This window comes from Thermobia domestica, chromosome 3 (assembly GCF_964235325.1).
Source record: "Thermobia domestica chromosome 3, izTheDome1.hap1.1, whole genome shotgun sequence".
Classification (NCBI taxonomy): Eukaryota; Metazoa; Arthropoda; class Insecta; order Zygentoma; family Lepismatidae; genus Thermobia; species Thermobia domestica.
In genome coordinates, this window is record NC_137456.1 from 266398181 (window position 1) to 266420717 (window position 22537).

Genomic DNA, 22537 nt, shown 5'->3' on the forward strand with positions numbered 1-22537 from the left:
TGCAGTGCACCAAACGCCTTTTTGCATACATGATTTATATGATCCGCCCATAGAAGATTCTGATCAAATATGAGGCCCAGATTTTTCACTTTTTCATCAAAAGCTATATGTGTGCCATTTAATGTAATTTTAGGAAGTGCGGTGCTCTGCAGTCTGCAGAGGATATTTCTCGAACCTATTATGATACATTTAGATTTATTGGGATTTAGATATAAATTATTAGATTGGGCCCAGGCACTTATGCGCTCAAGGTCTAAATTTATGAGTGAGATAGTGTCGTTTATGTCTCCAAGATCTGTCGAAGTATATACTTGAACATCATCTGCATATAAGTGATATTTAAGGTGGCGAATTTGTTGAGACAAGTCATTTATGTACATAGAGAACAGAATCGGTGCTAAGACCGTTCCATGACTAACTCCACAGTGCACAGTTGTCCATGAACTTTGATTGTCCAGAACAGAAACACGCTGATATCTGTTCTGAATGTACGAACGAAACCATTTAACCGATGTATCTGTGAAATGAAAGAGTGACTTAAGTTTTGTTAGAAGAATATCGTGATCGACCGACTGGAATGCTTTAGTGAAATCTAAAAGTAACAGTATTGTGAGTTGTTTCTTATCTATGCTTTCTCTAATGTCATCTGTAATTTTTATAAGAGCCGTATGTGTGGAGTGTCCTTTTTTAAAGCCAGATTGATATGGACATAAGAGATCATGGGGAGTTATAAAATCAGACATTTGATTTAATACAATATGCTCCAAAACTTTTGAAATACACGGCGTCACGTTTATTGGTCTATAATCATTCGCCGTTAGTGGTTGTGCTATTTTCTTGAGGGGATGAATGAGAGAAAATTTCCACTGGCTAGGAAAACAACCCGAAAGTAGAGAGGAATTACATATGTCCATTGAAGGGAACAGAATATATCTCCTGATCTTCTTAAGGAATTGTAGTGGGATATCATCCGCCCCTATTGAATTGGATGTAATTTTTTCAGAACTACCTCTATTTCTAGGACAGAAACCGTTCTAAATTTAAATTTTTCGTGGATGCTTGGGTTTTCGCGTATGTTTTTCATAGTAGAACGAATGGAATGGATATTGGGTTGGATACCTGTTAGAATCCTTTTTATTATTACGTATGTATGTACGTACTGATTAGATCCGTGAATAGTGAAAACGCGAATGAAATAAGCATGAATAAGGAGCTTTCACTGTAATACATATTGTAGAGTACTGAGGTAGAATCTTTCTAATGGGCTATTTTATTAAGTTTGGAGGAGTCTTTAAAATTAATACCATGGTCTTGCAACTGACATTTTCCAGAAACAATTTTGATCTCGTGGCCGGAATTCATTTTATTCAAAACTTTGTTTCGGTAACCGCGTTTGTAACTATACATTGAATAGTACTTACAGTTTCTTTTTGTCCCTGCAATGTTAGGATTTCTCTCTATGTAGGAAATTTGTCTACTATGAGTTACGAAAATGGGTATTGCGATCGCCTGCAAAGAAAATAAAAATGTTTTAATGTGTATATATATATTGTCAATCTAAGAGAGTTGGGTGAAATCAGTAAAGTGTACATTTGAAGAAGCAACAAAAAATTAAGGCCTATATTTAAAAAAAAACTCCTTAAGACTAGAAGCACCGCAATTTCTACCTACTTCTAATGCCCGCAATGGGTCATTTTGACCCATATTAATTTTTATACTGATATTGTGGAATTTTCTGTTCGGTTCTTGTCTTACAGCACTAGAGAGTGCGAATTATAGTAAATCTTAGTTCAGAAGTACTTTTTCCGTCCATTAATGGGTAAGCAGAAATACTTATATACTTATATATACAGATATACTTATATATGCTTATATATACAGATATATAGCTAGTTACGGGATACATGGAAATGATATATGCTTCAACAATACACAGTTTATTTTTCTAATTTGTATGAGAATTTAAATGTTGAAAAAATAAATGATTTATTACAAAATGGTGTTTCTAATAGTTTTTCTTTCATTATTCTTTTTTGAACACGAAATTGTTTCTAGGCACCCTGTTATTTTACAGATGAACACTTTAGTTAACATTTTTCCTTTCTTATTGAAATAATCTTGGGAATACAATGAGCTATAGAGCTTCACCTACTCATGAAAATGGTGCAAGGAGAAAACTGTCTTTCACGTCTTTCTTGTACTCATTACACACCAACACTTTCGATAAGCACTTTACGTAGACAAATCTTTTGCATGATGGGCAGCATGCAGATGACTTGTTGGCACATTTTGGAGCGATCTGGCAGTGCTTTCTTTTTGTAGAACACTTAGTTTGCTGTGGAAGATATTGTTTGAGTTGTAGATTCCCTTTCCTTTCTTTTATGATTCCGTCAGCTAGATCCAAGAGGAACTTCCTTCTGCTTATCCGTCTTCCAGTGACTGCTTTGTAAACTATCCAAGAATTTATGCCTGTCAAGTCTAATATGTTATAAACAACATGAACTGGCCATCGTCTACTACCAGCTCGAACAGAGTACTTGCGCGCCATTTGGTCCAGAACATCTACACCCACTTTCGTGTGATTGTAAAAGACAACTGTTTCAGGCTTCTTTTTCTCTGTTGTTGGTACTTCTACATCAGGATGCAGAGTGCTCAAAATTAGCACGTTCTTATTTTTTCTAAAGAGGTAATCTGTCATCGTGTGGCCATATTGGTTTTTTATATACTTTTGTATCATATAGCTCTCGATTTGGTTCCACTTTCTTGACACAGACTAGTAATTCTCTACGTTGTTTCCGTACTGTGCCAATAATGCTGATATCATCTTTCTTCAACTTCTCAGCTAGCGATACAGAAGTAAAAAAGTTGTCGCATGTAAGGTTCAAGCCGGTTTTCTTATATGGTTTCATTAGACGTAAAACTACATATTCGGGAAGAGGCTGATCTGCAGGCTTATTTTCGTCTTTTTCTAGGTAAGGAAACCCGTGAAGACAGTATTTGGTATTGACGTCAGCTAACAGCCAGTACTATATTCCAAATTTGTCCGGTTTCGTTGCAACGTACTGCAAAAATCTGCATCTACATTTTGAGGGATACAGTTGTTCGTCACATGTAACATTTTCCCCGGGGTTAAAACAATTCACCGAATTGTTTACATATATGTCCCATATTGAACATGCAATTGTAAATTTGTCAGCTTATAGCTTGATTCTTCTCTCTGCATGTATATCGAATCGAATGTACTTCATGATTTCAAGAAATCTGTTTCTAGGCATTGCATCTCTAAGAAGAGCTACTCCCCATTTGCTGTACAAACAACTTTGCAGTGGCATATTTCGCAGACCTAACGCACCTCTAACATAGAGCAATGCTATGAAAATTAGAAGTTCATCTTCATCTACTGTCCAATTAGGTTTTTTTTCTCCGTCTCTTTCTCGGTACATCTTTTGATAATTGATAAGAATTCATCATTGATAATCAGTCGAAATGCACTAAACAACGAATCCTCGGTTATATTTTGCTTTGCATAACGTGTTGGCCGTGGAGTAATACGTACGATATTATGCATCTGTCTTCTACCCTGAGATTGAGCTGATGTATCTATAATCTCCCATTTTGTTCCATCAGCCGCAGTTACAGATCTTGGTAGATTATGTGTTTGTGGTACGGAATCTTCAATATCGCTTCACTCATTCGAAGAGGAGTCCGTTGATCTTTCGGACACTTTCTCACACTCTTCTGTAAATTCAGGATCCGAACCTGAAATCGGCACATCTTCATCAGACAATGTATTTCCATCTTCATCTCCTGAATCGCTTTCTGAAATACTTTGCAATAATTCTGCTAGTATTTCTTCGTTGTTTCGTAAAATTTTCGATCTTTCCTGTGACATGCTTCCAGAATGATGGCATAAAAATTGTATCTTGGTCTACAAAGCAGTTTGTTTCATCACATCACCCGTCACCAATAATACAAGTAACTTCCTTCGAGAGGGCTACTCCCTCTTTTAGGAACGGGTTGTAAAGGAAATTAAGGTGATAGGCGTTGGGCTAAGAGTTCTTCTTTATTTATCACTTTATATTCTAGGTCATTACAGTCTTTGTGACAATAATCATTTTATAGGTGAGGTAATGAACAAATATACCTAGTACAAATAGACTAATTACAGTTACAAAACTATATGATACAAAACAATATTTAGAAAGGAATTTAAGTCTATGCAAATGAGTATGATATATGAAATGAGGTGCGATGCACGCCACAACACATAAGTGCTGTTAATAAAGACTAATGCGGGTTATCTTCTGCCTAGGGGCGACGCTAGACCAATGTAGACAGATGAGGCCCTGTTAGATGACAGAGGGGTTACTGTGCTTGATATGACGGGTAGATATGCGGAAGATGGACATGAAGGCGGTGATCGTGCACAAGTGCTAAGTTTGAGTGATTAGGCGGTAGAGTATAGCAATAGAGTGTAAAGAGTAAATTGAGTGGGAGATGGTAGTTTCGTGGCCGAACAGATGAGAGGGCGAGGTAATGGATAGTTTTGAATAGCAGTGATTGTTCTTGCTGGTAGCGAATGGTGATGAAGTTTCGGCGGAGAGATTCAAGGTGATAAAGCAATGTAGGACAGGTTATGAGAGAGTACAAGTAACGAGTCGGACTAGGAAGAGAAATACGGTGAGCGATACGAAAGGCATGGCGCTCGAAGGTTGCCAGTTTGAAGTAGAACGAAGGTGGAGCTGATATCCAGGCAGTGAACCCATAGGTCAGGACGGGACGGAGAAAAACCTTATACGTATTTTGGACGAGGTGCGATGTAAGTCCCCATGTCGTGCCAGTCAGACGTTTTAGAAGATTGAGGCGGTTATAGACTTTAGTTTTAACGTAGTTCACATCAGGAGTCCAAGTAAGATGTTGATCAAATATAATGCCGAGATAAGTTACTGTTCTGCTGAGACGAACTGGGGAATTCTGTATGGAGAGAGAGAGAAGTGATAGATTTCTGTGAATTCTGGAGCGTGTGCGTGGTGGAAGAAATACTATGGCCTGCGTTTTTGAAGCATTTATAATGAGCTTCCATTTTCGACAGCACTGAGAGAAACGATCTATTGATTCCTGTAATATTAGGTTGATGTACCTGATAGTACGGCCGAGTAAAAGGAAGGCGGTATCATCGGCATATTGAAAGATATGTACGTCTGCGGGCAGAGTCGGAAAGTCGGAAACAAATAGCAAGTAGAGTAAGGGGGACAAAGCTGATCCTTGTGGGACACCTGAGTGTAGAAAGATTGGATGAGATAAATGATTGTTAATATGAACATATGTAATGCGGCAAACCAAGAAGTGATAGACGAAATGGATGTATGATGTTGGCAGTTTAAGTTTGATTGAGTTTGAAGATGAGAGCGAGATGCCAGACTTTGTGAAATGCTTTTCCTAGGTCAAAAAGCACAAGACAGGATGGGCGTACAGAATTATAATGATTTGTGATAACGGTGCTTAGGCATTGGAGCTGATCATTGATGGAGTATGACGAGCGGAAACCGGCTTGGAAAGATGAGATGAGACTGCGTGCACGGAGATAAGGATGGAGCCTATTGACGAGAATGCTTTCAAGTACTTTGCTAAAAGTTGAAGTGAGTTGTATAAAGCGATAGGAAGATACAGCACTGGGTGTTTTTTCCGGTTTTAGGAACATGAGCGTTTTAGACATCTTCCATTCGGCAGGAAGAAAGCCTGTTTGAAGGATGAAAGTGAAGATGGAGGCTAATAAAAGCGGCGGACTTTCCTTGATGTGGCGATATGTAATTGAATCAAAACCTGGAGCAGAGTTTCGTTTAGTCCGAACAACGGAAGTGATATCGGCAACAGTAATGGGAGAAGTGAGTTCATTGGGCGGTAATGTATGACTGACACTAGGTTTGAAGAGATGACTCGCTGTGTTGACTTTATCGACTGGATGAGAAAAAATATGATCAGATGGTTGAGGAGTGAAGATGCCTTGGAGGTAGTCGGCAAACGCATTCGCCTTGTCCTGATCAGAAGTACCATGATTGTTTTGGATTATGAGTGGGTAATAGGTTTTGCTGAATTTAACACAAAGCGCATTGAAACGTTTCCAGTAACGTGATGGGTGTGCTATGTCTGCAACAGTGTTACAAGTTTTAATCCATTGGCGCTTTCTGTACGCTTCAAGATTTCGTGTATTTTACTGAACGTTGGAGCTGATTATGAAGGCGTAGAGCTTCAAGAATTCGTGTTCGGCAATAGTCACGATATGCTTCACGGGAAAGTTTGATGTGAGCGAGGAAGTGCGGAGGCAATTTAGGTTGGTATGGGGTGTAACTGGTAGTTGGAATTTACAATTCAGATGCACGGGTGATCTCGGAAGTGATTGTAGTGACGTGTGCAGATAGTTCGTCAGATGATATAGGAGGGTAGAGATCAGCAACAGCATTGGTAAGATATGCACGATATTTATCCCAATTAGCTTTATCAAAGCGAGGTGTTCGGAGTGGTGGAGTTGCATTTTGCGGTCGAGAGGTGCCAAGGTGATACGAAAGTTTGATAGGTACGTGATCACTACCAAGGAGATCAAGAACTGTGATAGTACTATTACTGGTAAGTGTATTTGAGGTGATAGCGATGTCAGGAGTGTTATTTGACATGGGCCTAGTAGGAGATGGAGGAACATGTAGTATGCCTGTTGTATGAGTTGTAATGTGGTCTGTAACGCCTGTGCGTTCATTTGGAGTGCGACTATGAAAATTGATGTCGGCGAGAATTATGTAATGTTTGTAGGTATGAGAAATATGACCGAAAAAATCAGGTGGAATGGGATGGCATGGGCGAACATAAATAGTAGCAAAAGGGATCATGATGGACTTGAAATACAAGGTAATGATAATATGCTCGATGAGGTGTGGAACAGGACAAATATGATGGCGATCTGGGATGTGATTACGAAAGCCACTTGCTACTCCGCCGTTTGCCCGTAGGGCTGGAACTGTATTGTCATGACGAATGAGTGTATAGCGAGGAATGTTACAGATGATGGATTTTGTGAGAAATGTCTCATTCAGTAAAAACACAGATGCGTGCTCTTCGAGTAACAGTGCTTCGAATATAAGTTTATTGGTAGGTAATGAGCGAATATTCATGAAAAGAAAAACTAAATCCATGATGATATGTAAGTTAAACTGTTGTTTCTTGGCGTGAGGTATGAAAATGAACATAATTGTTGCTATAGGTGGCGTAGAAATTTACGAGTCTAGGTCAAAACCCCCACAATCAAGAAATGTCAAAACGCCCACATGATCGGTCAAAACCCCCACACAAATGGACAAATCTCCCAAATACACGAACGGTCATAACCCCCACAGCCAAAACCCCCACACTCAAGAAATGTCAAAACGCCCAAACGATCTGTCATAACTCCCACACAAATGGACAAATCTCCCAAACGCACGAACGGTCAAAACCCCCACAGCCAAAACCCCTACACTCGAGAAATGTCAAAACGCCCACAAAATCGGTCAAAACTGACACACAAATGAACAAAACTGCCACACATAGCAACGGTCATAATCCCCACATAAATGGACAAAACCCCCACACAAATGGTCAAGACTCCCACATGCAGAAATTGTCACAACTGCCACAAAAATGGACAAAACACCCACACAATCGGACAAATTCCCCACATTCTGAAATGATCGTGAGTACACATCTTTTTTGCGGCTCTTTATGACGCCCATTTTACTGTTTCTGTCATTAGAAAACAGTGCAAGAAGAATAGTTGCAACATCAGTTTAAGTGGAATAAAAAATGTTTTTAAAAAGTTCAAGGTTAAGACATGCAACCAGGATCATTTCAGAGTGTGGGAGATTTGTCCGATTGTGTGTGGTTTTTGTCCATTTGTGTGGCAGTTGTGACAATTTCTGCATGTGGTAGTTTTGTCCATTTGAGTGGGGGTTTTGTCCATTTATGTGGGGATTGTGACCGTTGCTATGTGTGGCTGTTTTGTCCATTTGTGTGGGAGTTATGACCGTTGGAGGTTATGACCGATTACCAGTGGTGGGGTTTTGGCTATGGGGGTTATGACCGTTCGTGTATTTGAGAGATTTGTCCATTTGTATGAGGGTTATGACAGATCGTGTGGGCGTTTTGACATTCTTGAGTGTGGGGGTTTTGGCTGTGGGGGTTATGACCGTTCGTGTATTTCGGAGATTTGTCCATTTGTGTGGGGGTTATGACCGTTTGTGTGGGCGTTTTGACATTTCTTGAGTGTGGGGGTTTTGGCTGTGGGAGTTTTGACCGGTTCCCAAATTTACGTTGAAGACAGATTTAGCTGCTTTGGTAATATGTTGTAGAATATGATTGCGTTGAAAGGGATGAATGTTTTGTAGGGTGAGAGTGAGAAATTGAAGAAGCTGTTGTATGTTAACTGGATCTGTGGTTTGGAGATTGGTTGGAGGGGAAGAGTCAGACATACTGAGCGGGACGACTAAATCAGGATGATGTTGGTCAGGTTGAGGTTTATTCTTGCATTTATAACTATAGGCCGGATGTTGGTCGTGGCAAGTGGGACATTCCGGTGCCTGTTGAAGATTGGTGCAAAGGCGCGTAGAATGCGGTCCTGTGCAATTTCCACAGATTGGCGGATTTTTGCAATTAACCGTGTTGTGATCACTGTATATTTGACAGTTTTCACATCGCACAGGAAGATGAGCTGGAGTGCGTGAATGTTCAACCCTGTGTCGACGTTTTGAGCCAGTTTTGCGCCAGTTTTGAGCAATGTATCGATCGTATCTTGTGAAGAGGTGAGAAGGCGTACCATGTATGTTGCACCTTGATTGTTCCATATGCGGATGATTTTGTGAATGTTATGACCCTCATGTTGAAGCTCTTCATGAATTTCGGTGGCGGTGTATGTTGGGTCAACTCCCCGGATGACAACAGATAAATATGGTGGGCGTTTTGGTGACAGTGCTTGTTTCTGACGTGAAGAGGAGTGAGAAGTGGCGTTTTTTCCAAAGATCTCAAACGAGGCTTTGTTTCGGACGGTGATAGCGAACTGCGGGTCTATGTAGTTGTAAAGTGATGAACTTCTCATTGCTGTACTTGGTGTAATAATTTTGAAGTAGAAATGAATGGAGAATGTGGCGAATTTGAGGCTGATTGTTGGTGAAAGATGTTTGAGAATTGAGAATGGTTTTATTGCTATTGTCATCGACTGCATCTATATCAGAATTTTCTGAAATATCGTCTCTGTGTTGCTTTTTTGACTGGTGTCGATGCTGCTTGATGGTATCAGCATAAAGTTGTGTGGTACGTGGGGACCTGGAACAGGTGGAGACATTTGAAGCTGATGAAGCTGTAGAGCTGCCGGATATAGTTCGCTGCCGGTTCCCAGTATCCTTCCGCTTTACCACTTTTGTGCTCGAAGCGGACGGGGTGACAACAACCGGAGAAAGACCACCGTGCCGTCCATCCACCTTTGGACCAGAAGCAGTTTGATCTGCCATAGCAGAGACCGTTTGATCTTTGGAGAGCCGTGACACTCTAAGATGAAGCGCTGGTGAATGTGATGAAGGTAGGACAACCCGTTTGGATAGTTGTCCAGGAGAAGTCCAGATCTGACTTGATAAGTCTGACGGACGGATTTCTAGAAAGGAACAGAAGTGGCCCAGGATATGGAACAGGAAGGACACTTCAAAAATCGTCACCATAAACAAGGCAACCTTCAGAGCAAGCTCTGGGAAAGTATGATGTAAGTTTTGATTCGTTCGTTCGTTCGTTCGTTCGTTCATAGCTAGTCATAATGACTAGCACCCTTTTAGAGGGTTACGCCCTCTCTTAGGGAAGAAAATTACGTAAATGGAAGATTTAAGGGATTTTATGACGGTCTCATAGAAGTTCTTTATTATAATAATTTTTAAGGTCTTAAGGATCTTTCCGATCCTTAACATTTAGTACGAAATTAACGGGGAATTGCAGTTAATTTAATATTGTACAGAACTGGAACAGCAAAAATATAATGGTAACAATGGGTACCTAGTGGTAAGGCATATTATATTTATACGGAGTGTGAATGATGAGCATGAAGAATGAGGCGAGGTGTGCCATCACATCGCAACACTATAAGTTTTAGTCAGACAGACGAAGATATCTTCTCGCCTAGTGGCTGATCGAGGTTTCAACGTAGACAATGGGGGCCTTGTTGGTACCAGATGGATTCAGCGTGAAAATTATGGAAATATGAGTGGAAGATGATCATGAACTTGATAGTCTGTGAGTAGTTCCTGGTCTAATGCGTCAGGGGGTAGAGTGTAGCAGTAGAGAGTATAGAGTAACAATAGCGGTGGGGGGTAATATCGAGATGGAGAAGGACGGAGAGCTAAGTGGTGCATAATATTCAGAAGTAAAGTGTAGGGTTTTATAACGAGAGCATATGTATGTCAGACGTAAAATTTCAAGATGAAACTAAAGTGTAGGAAACTGAATCCGATCGTACAAATCTGCTGTGGGACTAGGCAGTTTGACACGATATGCAATGCGGAAAGCATGTCGTTCTAACACCAGTAACTTTTCGTAAATTTTGCGGGTGGCCGCAATCCATGCCACGTTTCCGTAAGTCAGCACAGGCTGAAGAAAGGCCTTGTGTGTGTGTTCAGAATTGTGTTTGGTTTTAGTCTCCAGGACGTTCCGGTGAGCCTTTTTAATAAGTTTATTGTAGGCTTTAGTTGTGACTGTTTGAAGATATTGTTTCTAAGTGAGATGTTTATCGAATGTGAGCCCCAAGTAAGTTACAGTTGAACGTGCCTTAATGGGAGTTTGGTCTATTTGTAGTGAAAGATGGTTAGGATTTCTTCTGACTCTTGATGTTCGTTTCGGTGGAATGAAGCCAATTGCCTGCGTTTTTGTGGCGTTGATCGTTAGCTGCCATTTGCCGCACCAGCGAAGAAAATTGTTAATTGCTAACTGTAGAGCAGTGTTGATGGATTGGATAGTAGATCCTATGGCAAGAAAGGCTGTGTCGTCGGCATATTGAAAGAGGTGAATTTTATCAGGATGTGGATGCATATCGGCAACATATAGAAGATAGAGAAGTGGTAAGAGAGCTGATCCTTGAGGTACTCCACAGTGAAGGAAAATAGGGTGTGAGAGGCAGTTATTTATTGAAACATATGACAGACGGCCGATTAAATGTTGTATATCAGTCTTATATATGGAACAGGAAATCGAAGTTGAGTTAATTTGTATATAAGTGCGATGTGCCATACCCTGTCAAATGCTTTCTCGATGTCAAATAATACAAGACATGAGGTTTGACCGAGTTATACTGTTGTGTAACCATGATGGTTAAACGAAGTAGTTGATTGTTGATCGAATAACCTGGGCGAAATCCTGCTTGGTGTATGGGAAGTATCTGGCGTCTTTCTATGTATGCATGGAGACGTCTTACTAGAATACCTTCTAAGATTTTGCTAAAAGTAGAAGTTAATTGAATTGGGCGGTAGGATGATAAGTTGGCAGGAGGTTTCTTTGGTTTTTGAAACATTAACGTCTTAGAAGTTTTCCAGGTGACAGGAAAATACCCAGTTCGCATAATAAAAGTAAAAATCGTGGCTAACAAATTAAGCAATATAAGCGGGCCTTCTTTTATATGGCGATAGGTTATTGTATCAAAGCCAGGTACACTATTTCTTTTGTTGCGAACAACTGTACTGATATCTTGAACTGTGATTGGCTCTGTTGGAGGTTCGTTTTGCGGAAGAGTTTGAAGGGCATGAGGTTGTAATGAAGGAGAAGATGGATTGACTGTGTCAGCTGGATGTCTATATAAATATGTGGAACTGAGTGGTGTGAAGATGTCTTGGAGGAAATCAGCAAAAGCATCAGCTTTGGCGGAATCTGTTTGTATAGGTGAGTCACCATTTAATAATGGATATGGTGTTTTAGTCTGTTTTCCGCAAAGAGCATTAAAACGTTTCCAGTACTTGCTAGGATGAGTGACGTCAGAGAGGGAATTACAGGTTTCATCCCAACATCGTAGCTTGTAAGCACGAATGTAATTCTTGGCCATCTTCTGAAGTTGCCGGTGATGACGGAGTGATTCTGGATTTTTTGTACTTTGATAGTCACGATAAAACTATCGAGGGCGAGTGATAAATGTGAGATATTCTGGTGGCAATGTTGGTCGATAAGACGTTGATGTACTTACTGGTATGTAAAGTGAACTAGCTTCTTGGATCGAAGTTGTGATGGTATGGATGTCATGATACAGTTCGTCCTCTGATGTAGGAGGTTACAAAGGCTCTACTGCTACCGAGAGATATGTTCTGTATTGTTCCCAGTTGGCTTTGTCAAAACGGAGGCTAGTTCTTTGAAATTCCGTAGATTGAGACGTATGACGAGTACTGAGTTGTAATTTGATCGGAACATGGTCACTTCCTAATGGATCGAGAACATCAATATGGATTTGTGAAACGAGTTTAGCAGAAGTAATGACAATATCTGGTGTGCTTTGTGATACAGGCCTAGTAGGTTTTGGAAGATCATGAATGATACCAGTCGTGTGAGTTGTGACAAAGGTTTGAAGGTAGATCTGTCTCTTTCTAAACTGCTGTGTATGTTGAAGTAATTGTGAATCTCTTATAATTATCGGAAATGTGTTGCACAAATGCAGTAGGTAGCTTCTTTCCAGGTCTGATATAAACTGTAGCAAAGGTTATGGCTATATTACGGAAGTATGAGGTAATGATGAGATATTCAGGAAAATCTGGCAGCCTACAAAAGTGTCGACGTGATGGAATACGTGAAAAATGTCCGACGGCTGTTCCTCCATTTGCGCGCCTCCTAGGAAGGGTGCTATCCTGTCTAATTAGTGTATATCCAGAAAAATCACAAGTGATGGAGGGAGTGAGAAAGGTTTGTTAAGGATAAACACTGCCGCTCTTTCTTCCAGTAACAGCGCTTCGAATAAAGCTTTATTCTGACGAATGGATCTAATATTGAGAAATATAAAGACTATATCCAAGATCAGTAGGTTCGACAGTAGTTTCCAAAGGTGCTGTATGAAAATAGACATTTTGACCAGAATAAGTAGCATGAAATGTAACATGGAATATTTCTTTTGCTGAGTGGGTGATTTGTTTTAAGACATGCGAACGATGAAATGGTTGAATATTTTGAAGAGTAAGCGTTAGAAGGGCAAGCATATTGCGTACTGTTATAGGAGAGTCCAGTGAATGTGGGACGTCTGTAGAATAGTTATATACACGTAATGGTGCCACGTGCTCAGGGTGAGCTTCCGTAGGGGCGGGTTTGCCCTTGCACTTGTAACTATATGTCGGATGTTGTTCATAGCAAGTGTAACAATTCGGTGGTTGTTGTAGATTGGGACATGAACGAGTTGAGTGATCACCAGAACAGTAGCCGCAGATAGTGGTATTTGAGCATGTGGCGGTAGAGTGTTGATTATATGTCTGGTATTTTTCGCATCGAAGTGGTAGGGGTGCTGGTGGACGTGAAGGTTCAACTCTGTGTCTTCTGTTATAAATGAATGCCCCATTAGTCAGAAGAGAATCAATGGTGGTTTGAGGTGTTAGTACTCGAACAATGTACGTGGGACCTGCAGCATTCGTAAGTCGTATAAAATTCTGGAGTGTGTGTCCTTCGCACATAAGTTCCTCCTGAATCTCTTAATCGCTATAAGAAGGATCAACACCGCGAATCACGACGGAAAGGAGAGGAGGACGGCGAGGTAGTGGTATTTGCTTGCGTTGAGATGGATTGAGATTAGTAAGTTTAGCATCTTTGCCAAGGGTATCTATAGGTTCTTTGTTCCTTATACTACTGAGCAAGTTTGCATCTTCTGTTTTGAAAATAAAGCCGTTCCTAGTCTTGACAATTTCTTTGAGTGATGCACGAGGAAGGTACTTGCGTAGTTGTAGAGCAACTTGTTTCACAGTAGAGAAACGTGAATCGAAATTGGTCAACAGAAACGAGTAAATTGATTGAGATATAGCTGGAGCCGCATTAGAATCTGTTTCCATGTCCGTAGGGTTCTCCACTCTATCTGGTGTAGTGTGTGCTTTGTTTGCAGGTGGTGATAATTGCAAGCGGTTAGAATAACTTTGCTTGATTGAAGAGCGGGAAGCCACAGACGCAATAGAGCTTTGAGATGAGCTTCTGGTATGACCAGAAGTGGTTTGTGTCTGTACCTTGCGTTTTCCACCTTAGTGGAGCAACCTGGAGGACCAGGGATGATACTTGGTAAAGCGTGTTTGCTGGTTGTGCGTTTACCATGATCGATGCCATTGTCCGCCATAGTGAAAACCGCCTGGTGGGCTAAGCCCAAGTATGAGATGATACCAAATAAACCGTAAAACCAAGAGGAATAGCAAAGTCGTCAATAGGTAATATCAGTAAGGCGTGTTAGCCTCCGTGGAGGCTTCAAATCAACTCTACGGTTGTTTCTTTGACCTCAATAGGCAAGTTATCCAACCGTATATAGATGTTTGCGATTTAACCAAAGGGGATGGAAATACTAAAGTTGTCGCTTATTTTTCTCCGCCAGCTACGGATACCATATTTTTCTTAACCTGGTTAGAGCTCCAGGTGGCCAGTTCGTAAGTTTTGATTTTTTTTTAATTAAGGCTAGCTGAGAGCTAGCCACCTCTTAGAGGGGTACACCCTCTTCCAGGAAAGGAAGTGAAGGACTGAGAGGAATGAAAATTCATGGATGGTCTAAGTGAGGTTAGGTTATTCAGTATTTATTTATTCTTTATTATTCATTATTCCATAAGGTCATTATGATCTTTGCGATCATAATCATTCTGTAAGGTGGGAAGAAAGTACAACATATATAACATAAAAAGCAGATATTAAATAATATATATTATAACAAGCATTATTAATACTAAATAGTGCAGATAAACGATTACGAAAAGGCTTAAAGATGGGAAAGTATAAGTTCTGAGTTAAGAAAGTATAATGAGAAATAGAAAGACTGAATGATAATGAGCATGAGGGATGAGGTGAGGTGCAAAGCACGGCACAACACTCAGGAGAAGTTAGTATGACAAATGCGATTATCTTCTGCCTAGGGGCGACGCTAGGCTGATGAAGACATGGGGAGCCCTGTTAATTACAAAGGTAGTTACTGTGCGCTATATGATGGAAAAAGATGCGGAAGATGATCATGCAAATGATAGTCCTCGAGTAGCGCAAGGTCCGGATGATCAGGGGGAAGTGTGTAACAATAAAGTGTAAAGAGGAGGTGTAACGGTGTGTGATAATATCGAGAGCGGCATGGATGAAGTGCGAGGTAGTGCATAGTTTCAAGAAGAAGAGGCTGATGATTAACATAACGTCCAGTAATAAACTTGAGGCGGAGGGATTCAAGGTGAAATTTGAGAATCGGGAAGGAGATAAGAGTGTACAGATCACGAGTAGGGCTAGGGAGAGAAATGCGAAAAGCCATACGGAAAGCATGTCGTTCGAAAATGTCCAGTTTTTTATAGTAGGAGAGTGGAGCGGAGATCCACGCAGGAAAGCCATAGGTGAGGACTGGTCGGAGGAACGCTTTGTAAGTATTCAGAACGAGATGTGAAGATAGTCCCCAGGTAGTGCCGGTTAGTCGTTTCAGCAGATTGAGTCTATTTGTGACTTTGGCCTTGAGAGATTTGAGATGAGGTTCCCAAGTAAGATGATGATCGAAAACTATTCCAAGGTACGTGACAGTTTTAGAAGGCCGAATGGGGATATCGTTAACTGTTAATGAAAGCAATGATGGATTGCGATGAACTTTGGATCGTTGTCGAGGCGGTATGAAAATTATGCTTTGAGTTTTGCCTGCATTGATTGAGAGATTCCACTTGCGACACCAGCGTGTGAAGCGATTAATGGCTTCCTGAAGAGAGATATTGATCTGTTGGATGGTTCGGCGGAGAGCGAGAAAAGCTGTATCGTCTGCATACTGAAACAGGTGAATATTCGGAGGCAAGTCTGGAAAATCGGCCACAAAAAGAATATACAGTAGAGGCGATAATGCTGACCCTTGTGGTACACCACACATGAGGAAAACAGGGTGCGAGAGTGAATCATTGATTGCTACATATGACAGACGGCAGGTGAGAAAATGGTAGATGAGAGGGATATATGTAACAGGAAGTTTCAGCTTGGTAAGTTTGTAGATGAGAGCTATATGCCAGATTTTATCAAAGGCTTTCTCTAGATCAAAGAGAATGAGACAGGATGGGTGAACAGAGTTATAGTGGTTGGTAATGAGTGTAGTAAGACGAAGTAATTGGTCGTTTATGGAATACGAAGGTCGGAATCCAGCCTGATGAGTGGGGATTATGTTTCGAGAGGCTAAGTATGGGTGTAGGCGTTTAACAATAATCCTTTCAAAGATCTTGCTGAAGGTGGATGTTAACTGTATTGGTCTGTAGGATGAAATATCAGATGGCGGTTTATTCGACTTGGGAAACATAAGAGTTTTGGAGACTTTCCAGTCCAATTGGTAAAAGCCAGTGCGGAGTATGAAGGTGTAGATTAATGAAAGAAGAGTGAGGAATGAATGGGGACTTTCTTTTACATGGCGATAAGTTATACCATCAAAACCTGGAGCGGTATTACGTTTTCGCCGAACGACAGAAGTAATCTCCTCCACTGTAATGGGATTGGTGAGTGCGTGGGTAGGTAGTGTATGAGTATCAGCTGGTTGGAGATGTGGAGACTGAGTATTAACTGTATTGGCGGGATTAGTGCGAGTAGTAGGATCTGGTGCAGGTGGAGTAAAGATAAATTGAAGGTGAGAAGCGAAAGCGTTGGCTTTGTCTTGATCAGAATGGGCAGGCGTATTATTGATAAGAATTGGATAAGGTGTCTTAGTGAATTTGCCACATAGAGCATTAAAACGTTTCCAGTATAACGTGGGATGTGCTGTGTCTGCAAGGTGATTGCATGTCTTTATCCATTGACGTTGCTTGTAGGCGGTAATGTAGTTGCGAACGGTCCGTTGAAGTTGGTGGTGAAGACGTAAAGTAGCAGGATTTCTAGTTTGCAGATATTCCCGATAGCATTGACGTGAACGACGTACCATAGCAAGGTATTGAGGTGGTAATTTAGGCCGAAAAGGTATGGACTCAGTTTGTGGAATGTAGAGTGTGGAGGCCTGTTGAATAGCGGTGGTTAGAGCATCAACTTGGGTAGTAAGTTCGTCGGAAGTGGTAGGTGAATGATATGGTTCGATGGCGGAAGAAAGGTAAGAGCGATAATTATCCCAGTTTGCTTTATCATAGCGTGGAGAAAAACGAGGTGATCGTGCGGATGGCGAGTGAGCAAGACCAGTATGGTAAGTAAGTTTAATTGGGGCGTGATCACTGCCAAGCAAATCCAGGACTGTAACTTTGCAATGCGTAACTATTGTATTTGAAGTAATTGCTACATCGGGTGTGGTATTAGAAGCTGGGCGAGTTGGTGAAGGTAAGTCAAGTAGAACACCAGTAGTGTTGGTCAGTATGAAATCTTTGAAGTGTGTACGTTCCTGATCAGTGCGACTATGCATATTAATATCTGCGAGAATAATGAAATGCTTATAGGTGTTGGAGATATGAGAGAAGAAATCGTATGGTATGGGTACGCCGGGCCGGATATAAATAGTAGCAAGAGTGATAGCAATGGATTTAAAGTAAAGAGTAGTAATAACATATTCTGGTATGTTTAGTACAGGGCTAGTATGCTGTTTGAAAGGAAGATGATGCTGGAAACCTATGGCAGCTCCGCCGTTTGCCCGTAACGTAGGTAAAAGGTTATCATGTCGGAGTAAAGTGAAATTTGGAATTCTGCACTGTGTGGACGGAGTGAGGAAAGTTTCGTTCAAGAGAAATGCGGTGATGTGTTCTTCTAGTAAAAGTGCTTGGAAAAGGACTTTGTTTTTCGGAAGAGAACGGATATTCAAGAACAGAAAACCTAAATCCATGATTAGCAGAAGGTTACACTGATGTTTCAAGTGGAGTAGTATGAATGTGAACATAATTGTTAGAATATGTGGCGTAAAGAGCGACATTAAAAGTCGATTTGGCGGCTAGAGTGAGCTGTTGAAGGATGTGCGGACGATGAAAAGGATGAATGTTTTGAAGTGCAAGGGTGAGAAATTCTAGCAATTTACCAATGGTAACTGGGTCATTGATAGTAGTCTCCGTGTTTGTGGAAGTAGACTGTGTTCGTAACGGAACCACTAGTTCTGGGTGTGTTTCGTCCGGTGAAGGTTTGCGTTTACATTTATAACTGTAGGCAGGATGGCGTTCTGCGCAGGTGGAGCATTGGGGTGGAAGCTGCATGTTTGGACAAACTCTACTGAGATGTGATCCAGAGCAGTACCCACAAACTGTAGGGTTTGTGCAATTAACAGTTGCATGATTGTTATAGGTCTGGCACTTTTCGCAACGGAGTGGTAGAGGCGGAGAAGAGCGAGAAGGCTCAACTCGATGTTTTCTCTTGTAAATTAATGCACCATTAGTGAGCAGGAAATCGATCGTATCTTGAGACATAGTCAGCACTCGTACCATATAAGTGGGGCCGGTATTGTTGCGTATGCGAATTACTCTGTCTATGGTGTGCCCTTCCTGCTTCAATTCCTCGAGTATTTCTTCATCAGAATAGGAGGGATCGATTCCTCGGATAACCACAGAGAGCAGCGGAGAACGTTTGGGTGGAGGAGGTTGCTTACGGCGAGCGGTGTTAAGAGAAACCAGTGTGGAGTTTTTGCCGAATATCTCAAAGGAGGCCTTATTTCGGACGGTAGTTAAGAAATTTTCATCAGTAGATTTGAAAATGAAGCCATTGCGTGTCTTGACGACTTCGGTAATGGGAATACTGGGAAGGTATTTACGAAGTTGCAGAATGATAAACTTCTCGTTTGTGAACTTGGCGTCAAAATTTTGCAGTAAGAAGCAATGAAGTGATGAACTAGGATGAGATGAGGATGGTCGGCGTGCAGTTGGTGTAACATCGGCTTCCATGTCTGATGAAGCTGAAGCGTTATCTATATGTTGTTTCTTGGCTGGAGGCGAGTTCTTGACCCTATCAGAGTATTTTGTTTGGCTCCGTGGAGATCTTGATCGAGATCTATTAGAAGCAGTTGACACACTGGAGGCATTCGAGCGTTCTGAAGCCCGTCGTTGTCTTTCAACATAGTCCTTCCGCTTCTCCACCTTCGTGGAGGGAGCAGATGGGCTAGCGAAGACGGGGGTAATCCTCCATGCCTGCATTCCAGAGGTAATCCACTGACTGAGCCTGGGTCGGTCATCGTAAAAGCCAATTGCTGGAACAAGCTACTGTGTTCTGCCCTCAAGCCGATGTAATGAGAGTGTCAATGAAGTGTATTGATTAAAGGTGGGACAACCCGTTCGGATAGTTGTCCAGGGGGAGCAAGTCCCCTATCTCGATCTGTAGAACCGGCTGCCCTTGGCTAGATGAGTCTGACAGACGGTTCGCCACGAAAGAGACAGAGAAAGAGCTCAGGAGCAGGAAAAGGAAGGATTTTCTCAAAAATCGTCACTGGTCATTCAGTGGCGCTTCAGAGCAAGGCTCTGGGTGAGTATGATGCCGTAAGTTTTGAGAAGATCAAAAGGCTTTTCTAGAAAGCAAGTGACCATTTCTCCGTGGGAGCTTATTTAGATATTATTGATAAGGATTGGAAATGAATAAATATGGAATAAAAAATAACAGACGTAGTGAAAGAAGATTTTTTATAGATTACAGTATTAACGAATAATATCTAGAAATAGCATTATGTATTCCACTTGGTAGTAAGGTGAATTTTATCCTTGTGCGCCATCTGTCAGACACATCAAAAACTTCAGTAAAAATGAGGTACGTCTAGTTACGTGTAACACAGTTGTAAAACACAATGGTATAAAATATGTTGATATGTGTTTAGTTCGCACCAAACATTTAAATTGAAATATACCGTAAAAATATATAGAATTTAACATGGGTCAAAATGAACCATTGCGGGCATTTTAGGTATAACTATAATATTTGCCTTAGTTTGTGAACCCACAATGCTCTGAATTTTAGCATTGCTGCAGGCCAATAACATTAACAAATTCATAAATTATTATTCACTTAGTAGTTCAAATACGTTTACACTAGAATATTAAAATATGGTGATGAGTCATTTTGACCCATCCGGTCGTTCTAGTGTTAAGGCGATCTTAACTCAAGATTTCGTTGAGAAGCCTCAGTAGGTGGGGGATACCTGACCCCCGGTAGCTGAAAAATCGCCTTTTTTTCCATGGTCTCCTGAGAGCAAGGACTCAATTTTCCACTGTCTCACGATACGCTATGACCCACGCCCCGTCAACTCACGATCTTTTACGACCTCCATATTAGGGGTGTATTCATTCCCTTTTATGAGCACTTTTAAGGGGGTGTACTCGTTCCCTTTTATGAGCATATTTTTCAACCCCCATAGCAGAGACAATGAACACACAGCAGAGCAGATAATACAAAACACAGTTAATAAAAGAGCATGACTTATTTTCCAACCCCAGCAGAGACTATGAACACAAGGTACGAACACATAGCAGAGCAGATAATAAACACAAACACCTCCAGTTTAGGGGTGTATTCATTCCCTTTTATGAGCATATTTTCCAACCCCTATTAAAACACAACACAGATTACATAGCAGATCTAAATCGGCTTATTTTCCAACCTTTATTAGAGACGGACATAGCACAGGGGGGTGTATTCATTTTCTCCACCCCTAATTGAACATAAGATTCATTCCCTTTTTTCAACCCCTACGAACATCAGACTACGTAACACACAGCAGAGCAGATAACAGATAAGAATACGTAACATAATAAGGGTGTATTCATTCTCTTTTATGAGCATATTTTCCACCCCTTGTTCTCTTTTTCCACCCCTATTTGAACATAGCATAAGTACTCGTTCTGTTAGAACCTTCCGTCCTCCTTTCTCATCCAGGGCTTGGGACCGGCAATGGCGGAGTTAAAAGGTTAGGTTATTCATTTTGTAGACATTTTAGCAGAGTTTAAAAAAAATAACGACGTCTGGTTATTCACACACACACCATCACGCATACATGGTTTACGGAGAACTTAATCTCGCGCCAGTGACCATGGTTTACGGAGAACTTAATCTCGCGCCAGTGACCATCTCATAAATGAATAGAGCATAATATCATTAGCATCAATAGTGGTAAGTGAAAATTTGTTTAAGAAATTGCGTAGTGAATAACCAGACGCACGGCATGTTAGATACAAAAAACAATAATGTCCACAAAATTGAGATAAATCACCTTGAATTCGTCTTTTATTCCATGTATAATACAGACAGTTTCGTTTTAAAAACCTTATATGATGATGTACATAAGGTGGAATACCATAGCTATCGAAATACTCCCCCACACGCATATTAGTTATATAAACAGCAACCCAATGTTCACCAGTCTTATCGCTAGAATCAGTGTTTATAATTATGGCTGCTGGAAATGTATGAATAAACAGTGGTAGCTCATCTGCAGCATATACTCCAATAAAATGGTTTTTAGGCAGATTTTGTTGTAGCGCCTCATAAAGTTCAAGTGTATTTAACATTTTTAATTAATATATATTTTTCTCTGGAAATCAATTTCTAATTCTGAGGAGAATTCAGCGTAAATAATCGCTGTTACCGGAGATGGCAATGCTTCTTTAAAATGAACCTCTAGGCGTACACTTCCTTGTCGTTGTGGACTAGTATGAAATGCAGCACTAGCACTAGAATCGGGAGTTAAATCAAACACCAGTAGAGTATAACCATTAGGATATTCGGCTAGTGAAATATTATTACCTTGATTAGAATAATAAATACCTGAACCTGTAAATAGCGTGGAATATGCTTGTATATATAGCTTATTATCAAAATCAGGTTGTAGTGGTTTGGAAGGCAAAGGCGTTCCATCAACATACAATGTAAAAAATGACATATTAAAATGTTGAAAATTGAACGGATTTGTCTGATAAGTACCATTAAAAGCAGTATTAGTAACAAAACCAATAATAATACGTTTAGGCACTATGCCTGAAAACAGATCTGGAAGTGTACTATCCATAATTCCTTGTGGCAGCGTTTCAGTCTTCACTTGCACTTTTGTTATAGGATATTTTACTCTAAATTTAGGATTTTGTAATACTTTATTTTGTGCTATTTTAACGGCCGGTGACACATCAACCTTTTTCACAAGCAATGTTGCATCTGTAATTACAACTTTTCCATCAGCATCTGCGTCACCCATTAGACAAAGTGTAGGTTTAGCTGGAATTAGTTTAATGCGCAGTTGTACACCATTCAGTAAAAATTTCTCCTGATTAAATATATCAGCATGGATATAACCCAATAGTTCAAATGACTGACTTAAAGTAGTGAGAAGAAAACGTTGTTTAAATCCTACATTACTATCGGCCACACTGTCCATATGCCCTGCAGTATCTTTAAACCACATTGATGT

General features: G+C 40.7%; 1 protein-coding gene across 2 annotated transcripts in view; it reads right to left on the minus strand.

The window, feature by feature from the left end:
- Positions 1-22537, minus strand: part of LOC145681640 (uncharacterized) — a 446103-nt gene that overhangs the window by 300097 nt on the left and 123469 nt on the right. For both annotated transcript variants that reach the window (XM_081753260.1, XM_081753259.1), the window contains one exon: positions 1422-1509. In XM_081753260.1, coding sequence (XP_081609386.1) covers positions 1422-1509 — 88 coding nt within the window. The remainder of the gene's footprint in view (positions 1-1421; positions 1510-22537) is intronic.